Source organism: Phytophthora cinnamomi, assembly GCF_018691715.1.
Source record: "Phytophthora cinnamomi strain GKB4 chromosome Unknown Contig21, whole genome shotgun sequence".
Taxonomy (NCBI): Eukaryota; Oomycota; class Peronosporomycetes; order Peronosporales; family Peronosporaceae; genus Phytophthora; species Phytophthora cinnamomi.
In genome coordinates, this window is record NW_027150954.1 from 1,339,691 (window position 1) to 1,347,868 (window position 8,178).

Sequence of the window (8,178 nt, forward strand, 5' to 3'; positions counted from 1 at the left end):
GTTCGTCAAGTCACGACGAGCGACACCCCCAGTCTCTACCCAGTAGATGCACCTGTTCACGGTCAAACCCGATGGTTGCAAAAGCAGCAGCATTTTTGGCAAAGCTCGCGTGGCAATCCAAACGGTGGTGACATCTTTGCCGGCTCCTATTGTCATGTGTTCGCAACCTCCTGCTTTTATCCGGTCTCACTTGACGCCTCGTGTCGGGCTCTGCCAGTCCTCAATTCCCGTCGAATCACACAAACCCCGTGCTGTGTGCTATCATGACAGTCGCTCCAAATCTCAACGACGTCGACTTCCCCAAGCGATTGTCCCTGGTGAGCGGCGCCTCTCAGGGGAAAGCCGTCGATGACGACTATGCCCCTTCCAAGACACCCGGCGACATTGAAGGCGGCGCCCTGCGTGAAGGTGGCATGCCCGTGCTCACGAGCAGGGAGAACCTCGGTCTCCTCTTCCAGTACTCGACGATTGGTCTTGTGTACGGACTTCTACCTGCGACGATCTACCCATTCATGCAGAACTACCTTAACTGCTCCGGAGCCCAAGTGACAGCGGCGCAGCAACTAGTGGTACTGCCCTGGAGCTTCAAGGTCTTCTACGGCATCATGTCCGACTGCCAGCCCATTTTCGGCTATCGCCGCCGGCCGTACATGCTTATCGGCTGGGGCATCTGCTTTATCATGCTTGTAATCATGGCTGTCATGCCTATTGGCAAGCCGTACTTCACCGTGCCGACTGACCGCGATGTCGACATCGCCGACTACACGGACGAGATCAAGGCCCGCATCAACTACGACGCCCCCAGTCAAGGAGCCAAGTATGTTATCATCATGCTGTTCGCCGCTGTCGGCTACGTTCTTTCTGACGTCTGCGCAGACAGCATTACCTGCGAGCTGGCCCAACGCGAGCCGATTGATAAGCGCGGTAAGACGCAGTCCGTCATCTACACGGTCCGCACGGCCATGGTCATCTTCGGCGAAATTCTTGTGGGCTTCTTCTTCAACGGCGAGGACTATGGTGGCGACTTCGACTTCTCGCTGAGCTTTCCGCAGCTGATGATCATCGTCGCCGTGCTCACACTCCCTGTGTTCCCGATGACATGGTTCTTCATCAAGGAGGAGAAATCCAGTGCTGCCAACTTCCGCGAGTACATGAGCAACTTCTGGAAGTTGCTGTGCTCGCGCGCGATGTACCAGATCATTGCCTACATGTTCTTCTCCGGCATCTTCGCTAACATTACCTACACGGGCAGCTCGCCGGTCGCTTCCAAAATGGTGGGCGTCACCCCGATCAACAGCACGTTAAGCGACATTTTGAGCAACTTGCTCTTTGCTGCCGGTATCATGATCACGTCCAAGTGGGGTCTGCACTGGAACTGGCGGTTGATGACCGTCTTCACGGGTATTGTGGTGATCGTTGTCGACTGCACGGTCTCGCTTCTGGTTATCTGGGACGTGTTCCGCAACCAGTGGTTCTGGCTCGGTCCTCCGATCGCTGTTCAGCTCCCGTACGGCGTCGGCTGGATTATCTCTACGTTCTGTGTGGTCGAGCTGGCGCAGGTCGGCAACGAGGCTGCGGTCTACGGTCTTATCACAACGGTCTCTAACGTGGCGCAGCCTTTTGCTACGTCGCTGACCCTTGCAATTGACGGCCCTTTTAACGTCACCAACGAGCGCGTGCAGGCGGATGACCACTCGGTCCGTTCCGACATCACGTACACCATCATCATCATGTACTCCATGACTGTCTTCTCGTGGGTCTTCCTGTTCCTTCTGCCCCCGCAGAAGGAGGAAACCCAGGAACTGGTGCGCAAGGGTGGCCACAGCAAGATCATCGGCGGTGTGACTGCGTTTTACCTGATATTCGCCACTATCTGGTCCATCATGACCAACATCATGGCCATGTTCGAAAGCACCTCGTGCTTGATCATTGCCGGCGGCACTGGTTGCTAAGCTAGGTACCTAGTTATTAGTCGACGGTTCGGAAGGAACGCCCCGTCGTTCACGTAGCCTTGCGCGTACATTTACCGTAGTTCAATCATTTCTTGTGCAGAGTCTCTGTGGTGGTAACGCGAACACGCTTATGGTTGAGGACTACAGTATGTGATCGGAAGTCTCTACACGTGGGTGTTTGTGCAAGCGAAATCCAAAATAGAGCGCTTCAATCAGCAGTGATGGTTTTGCCTCGTCGAACAGCATCGCAGTCAAATGGGTTTGATGTGCAAGCAAGGACACCTTTGACCCGACTGGGGGGACACAAAAGATCAAAATGAGCATGGTTCCCTGTGTGAAACGGTTCGAGCAAGCGGTGCATGCGCACCATTATTCGGGTATCGCTGTGTCGAGGCTGCAATACTCTGCTTGGCGCAGTCACACACTGCCTCAAAGTTTAGAAGACACATAGACTCCACGAACATGCCCTGGGTGAATGAGCTATTTAGTATAGGAAGCGACAATGCATGCGATAAGGGCGCACCAACAGCATGCTACTTCGGATCAACTAAAAGGGGTTTTGCTGTCTGAGCACGATAAGCTTTCGTCGACAGGTCCCTTAGGCGGGGGGATGCGACCTACACATGGCCACTCTTTGACAATTACCCTGAGCAGGGGCGCTGAGCAATTCCAATGGAATGGAGACGAAAGCCGCCACATCTCCATCCTGGCCTCACGGCTTGGGCGTCAAGCACATCATCGGCTACGAGCAGGCGCTCTCTGCGGATCTGTTCCCATTTGATACCGCTGGCATTTTCCTGTTCACTTACCAATTCACTCGCTGGCGCACAAGCTACTTCCAAGGACTTGGTCAAGCAAACCCAAACGCCATGCCGACCACGTTCGCCGGCGGTCGCGGCGTGAACAACCACGACCTCGACATCCCCAAGCGACTGTCGTTCGTAAGCGGCACTTCGCAACCCAAGGACCTGGAGGAGGGCAGTTATGTCGGAGTCAAGACCCCCGAGCACGTACCTATTGGTACGCTCCCTCCTGGAGGAGAAGACGGCGCTATCCGTGAAGGCGGCATGCCCGTGCTGACCAGCAAGGAGAACATCGGTCTGCTCTTCGAGTACGCCGCTGTCGGCCTCGTGTACGGGCTGCTGCCGGAGACCATCTATCCGTTCATGCAGGAGTACCTTAACTGTTCGGGGTCTCAAGTCACCGCTGCGACTCAGCTCGTCGTGCTGCCGTGGAGCTTCAAGGTGTTTTACGGCATCCTGTCTGACTGCCGCCCGATCTTCGGCTACCGCCGCCGACCGTACATGTTGATCGGCTGGGGGATTTGCTTCATTATGCTGCTGGTCATGTGCATTATGCCTATCGGCAAGCCGTACTTCACTGATGCGGCGGACCGAAACGTTGACATATCGGACTATACTCCGGAAATCGAGGCCCGTATCAACTACGACGCTCCATCGGAAGGCGCCAAGTACGTGATGTTGATGTTCTTCGCAGCTGTCGGCTACGTTATGGCGGACGTGTGCGCTGACAGTATCACAGTTGAGCTGGCGCAGCGAGAACCGCTTGCCAAACGTGGCAAGACGCAGTCCGTCATCTACACGGTCCGAACGGCAATGGTGATCGTCGGCGAATTTCTCACTGGCTTCTTCTTCAACGGCGAAGACTATGGCGGCACCTTCGACTTTTCGCTGAGCTTCCCGCAGCTAATGATCATCGTGACCGTACTTACGATCCCTGTGTTCCCCATGACGTGGTTCTTCATCAAGGAGGAAAAGAGGGAAGCCGCGAACTTCAAGGAGTACATCAGCAGCTTCTGGGACTTACTTTGCAGCCGCGCGGTGTACCAGGTTATCGCGTACAATTTCTTTGCTAACATTTTCGCCGACATTACGTACACTGGTAGCTCGCCAGTTCAGGATCACATGGTTGGCGTCACCCCCATCAACAGTACCTTGAGTGACATCCTGAGCAACTTGCTTTTCGCTGCAGGTATTATGATCACATCGAAGTGGGGATTGCACTGGAACTGGCGCTGGATGATCGTCATTACTGGAGCCGTCGTGATCATCGTGGACTGCACCATAACGATGATCGTGGTCTGGGACGTGTTCCGCAACCAGTGGTTCTGGCTTGGCCCTCCCATTGCAGTGCAGCTTCCGGCTGGTGTTGGCTGGATCATCTCGACCTTCGTGACTGTCGAGCTAGCTGGACTGGGCAACGAGGCAGCTGTCTACGGCTTGCTGACGACCGTCACCAACGTTGCGGCTCCATTTGCGTCAGCTTTGACTCTCGTCATCGACGCCCCGTTCAACATCACCAACGCTCGAGTCCAGGAAGACGACTATTCAATCCGCAGAGACCTGACCTACACCGTCATCATTATGTACGCCATGACAATCTTCGCATGGGTTTTCCTGTTTCTGTTGCCCAAACAAAAGGAAGACACCCAGCGCCTGCTACGCAAAGGTGGCAAGAGCAAGCTCATTGGTGGCATCACGGTGTTCTACCTGAGCTTTGCGATCGTGTGGTCCGTCATGACCAACATCATGGCCATCTTCACGAGCACTTCGTGTCTTGTTATCGCTGGCGGAACCGGTTGCTAAGAGTTTATAAGTGCCAAAGTTGAAGTGGTTCCACCAATGAAAGACGAATTAGCTCAACCGATTTGGGCGTATGGACAGTCGGCAGGAAATAGACTGTGGCAACCTTTTCAATACCAAACCAAGACCGTACTTACACAGGATCATTTCTATAGTACCTTCTATTCTATTCGACTTTCCGAATAGACAATCTCAATAACTTTGATGATCGTATTCGACTTCATTCATTGACTCGGGATGTCGGTGGTTGCAGTGCTGGGTCCTCTTTTGGACTTGGTCTCCCCATTGATGAACGTCCGCTGTCGCTATTCCAAGGCAGCGTGAGTGAGTGGAGTGATATGAGAAGTTATTGATCCTTTCTTCTTCATCCTATTTTTTAGTTTCTACTTGTCTAGTTCAAGGCGTCGCTTCAGTTTCTCGACAACACACATGTCGTGCTCTGCGCCTTGGTGCTCGGTAAGCCATCCACGACATCTTGTAGTAGTCGCTAGCGCAATTCAACACTGATACGCACGATGAAGCAGAGGCCGTAAACTGAATACCGGGCGGTTCATACATCGGTATGGGCATCGTTCGGACAGTCGCGGAGGGCAGACATCTGAGCTTCTATTAGCCAAGAAGCAGCCGCATACGTACAGTAGCTATTTCTACTTTGAAATGGCGATAAGCATATCCGTCACTGTCAGTACCCAAAGGCTCAACCAACCTGCATACCTTGGCCCAAACAAGCACCTCTTGGAAACAGGATTTTCGAGCAAACTACAATCGCCAAAGTAAGGTGTTAGTCCCTCGGTTTTCCGTAGCCGGCCGCGGAGTCTGCCTGGATAGCCGTAACCTGCGGCCACAAAAACGCATTTGTACTGTAAAATTGTGTGATGCACACTCAACACTATTATTGTTATATCATCATTTAAAAAAATATATAAACAATATTCGTTTCTATTGAATACTATTGCTTACAAACTAATAATGATGGGTAAAATAAGGAATTAATATTACTGTAATTATATGTATGTGGTATAATGTGTGAATAATTTTATTCGTCAATATTTAATCCCATAATTGGTAATTTATCTACTAGACATAGAAAAAAAACTAAATTTGTGCTACTAAAGCCAATATAGAGTTGTGGATGGATTTTTATTTTACGAAAACGCTTGAGACTAAGAATTGATGCGTGCAACGAGCGGCAGCAACGGGTAACAGCTTCGAGTCGCGGCAACGTCGGCCTCACATCCGCTGGTGTAGTGGGTCTAACTTGACTCACTACTTTAGCTTACTCGTTGCGCAACGTATATGAGGAAGCGTAAGTACTTAGTAATTACTCAGGTTAATTATATTTGAATACACAAATATAAGTTAAGTAAGATAGGATTCCAAGTGACTTAGATTAGGTAAAATGAGAACTGTATTGCTTGTAAATTGATCTTCCTCTAAAATCTGCTAAAAACTGTTTATCGTCTATGAAAGGGTTGGCAGCGGCTGGCTGTCAGAGCCCCGCTAATATGCATGTCTCTGATTGGTAGAAAGATGTTGCTTTCTACCAATAGGATCTTTGGGTATGTGTGGACCACTCACTGTGGCGGTCCACTTCAATGTATCCATCGGTGTGTCTTACACCAATGTGAGGAAGTATCCAAAACGTTTAACAGATAACCTATCTGTTAAATTCACAAGTGGCTTGCAGCCACTTGTGCGTGTAACCCCGTTATACCATCCCCCCTTAAGGTTAGACGCGCGGGGTCTCCGCACGTCAATCTTCGGAATTGACCATTCGTCAATTCTCAGCGTTTCGAGAAGCAATCCGCGCTCATTCAACGATGAGCGCGCCTCAGAAGAAGTCCACAAAGTCGGTGGGGAGTCATCTCTCCATCGACGACTACTTCGAACGCCAGAATGCGAAGTACGGTGACGTCGTCGACTTCGACGACGCCGATGAAGACATGGAGGGCGAGGAGGGCTCGCCCTCAAAGCGTAAAGACTCAATGTCGAGGGAATCGCTCGACCCTCACGCCAAGAACGTTCGCTCGCGTGAAGGGGACGAATCGGACGCTTCGAGTTCGAAGCGTTCGCGTACTGAGAGCGATACCCCACTCGCTTCAGCTGGGGCTCTCAGTACTCCGCGCGCTGCTGCTGCAGCGCGTGATGTTAAAGCTCAAGGCTCTCCGCGCGCTGCAGGTGCAGCGCGCGATCCATGGATGCCGTCCGCGTCCGAGATCGCGGACCGGTATGGGAACTCGGTACCTCCGAATGAGGTGCCGCTGTACGTATGCAGCGCCATCAAAGATGACGCTGTGGCTGCCGAGCTGCACTTTGATGCGGAAACGCATCAAAGGCGCGATTACCACATCGGACTCTTTCATGAGCTCCGATGGTTTCAAAGCAAGAAGACATCTCCTCGCAGCAAAGTGCCCGAATGGCAGGCACTTTGTCAAAGCTGGAACGCCTTTGTTGAAAACTTCAACAAGAGGCCGAGTGCTTACCGTGATCGGATTAAGCAAGCGCGTGATCGCTTCGAGACGTACTCGAAGCGTGGAAAGCTGGAGCAACTTCATGTTGCTGCTGAGGAGGCAAATGTGCCGTGCGCTGTGCCCGAGGGCTTTCAGTGCACGAAGTGCTTTCCAGGCGCGGTCCGCTTGAGCGACCGCGACCTGAACGGTACACGTCGTTCCGTGTGCCCGAGAGTCTCAAAGAGCTCCGTGCTAAGTTCTTAGTACGTGAGGTTTCGGGCGCTAGCGATGATCGCAGCGCTCGTGTTACTTCCGCTGTGCCAGCGCGTACTGCTCTTCGTACGCCCTCACCATTTCCGGAACGTCCTCCAGCAAGACGTTCCGCGGCTCCCATGTATCTCGATGGGGAGGAAATCCTCTCCAACGAATACGAAAACGAGCCCCTTGAGGGTTCGTTTTCGGGATACTATGGTAAACAATCCGTTCCACAATCCAGCGGGTTGAGCCGCGGGCGTCACGGATCGGCGGTGGCGGGGGTGGGAACACGCCCCGGGTGTAACGGGGTTACACGCGCAAGTAGCTACAAGCCACTTGTGGATTTAACAGATAGGTTATCTGTTAAAAGTTTTAGATACTTCCTCGCCTTGGTGTAAGACACACCAATGGATACATTGAAGTGGACCACCACAAAGAGTGGTCCACACATACCCAAAGATCCTATTGGTAGAAAGCAGCATCTTTCTACCAATCAGAGACATGCATATTAGCGGGGCTCTGACAGCCAGCCGCTGCCAACCCTTTCATAGATGATAAACAGTTTTTAGCAGATTTTAGAGGAAGATCAATTTACAAACAATACAGTTCTCATTTCACCTAATCTAAGTCACTTGGAATCCTCTTCTTACTTAACTTATATTTGTGTATTCAAATATAATTAACCTAAGTAATTACTAAGTACTTACGCTTCCTCATACACGTTGCGCAACGTGTAAGCTAAAGTAGTGAGTCAAGTTAGACCCACTACACCTGGTAGCACTTTGTAGTCCGTCCAACGACCGACTGCTTGACGTTCGTACGCGGTGTACGAACGTGGAGCCGAGAACCACATGAGCACGGAGGTGCCCATGGAGAGCTCCAACACGCCTGCAACGCATGTTGCACGCGCTGACTGCC

The 8,178-nt window shown here is 51.9% G+C and overlaps 3 protein-coding genes across 4 annotated transcripts; all 3 read left to right on the forward strand.

Moving 5' to 3' along the window:
- Positions 1–263: 263 nt before the first annotated feature.
- IUM83_03671 (Glyceraldehyde-3-phosphate dehydrogenase) lies at positions 264–1,952 on the forward strand (the record flags this gene model as incomplete). The annotated part of the gene is made up of 1 exon (XM_067927696.1): positions 264–1,952. One exon carries the CDS (start codon positions 264–266, stop codon positions 1,950–1,952), a length of 1,689 nt encoding a protein of 562 aa, XP_067795292.1.
- An 869-nt stretch (positions 1,953–2,821) lies between these two features.
- Positions 2,822–4,558, forward strand: IUM83_03672 (uncharacterized protein; the record flags this gene model as incomplete). 2 transcript variants are annotated; one of them, XM_067927698.1, is made up of 2 exons in its annotated part: positions 2,822–4,031; positions 4,104–4,558. In XM_067927698.1, the coding sequence occupies 2 exons, from the start codon at positions 2,822–2,824 to the stop codon at positions 4,556–4,558; spliced, it is 1,665 nt and encodes a 554-aa protein (XP_067795513.1). The 2 variants fall into 2 exon arrangements, with proteins under 2 accessions (XP_067795513.1, XP_067795514.1); XM_067927697.1 differs by having other exon boundaries at positions 2,822–4,558.
- Positions 4,559–6,375: 1,817 nt separating this feature from the next.
- IUM83_03673 (uncharacterized protein) lies at positions 6,376–7,269 on the forward strand (the record flags this gene model as incomplete). The annotated part of the gene is made up of 1 exon (XM_067927699.1): positions 6,376–7,269. The coding sequence occupies one exon, from the start codon at positions 6,376–6,378 to the stop codon at positions 7,267–7,269; it is 894 nt and encodes a 297-aa protein (XP_067795293.1).
- Between the last annotated feature and the right edge of the window lie 909 nt (positions 7,270–8,178).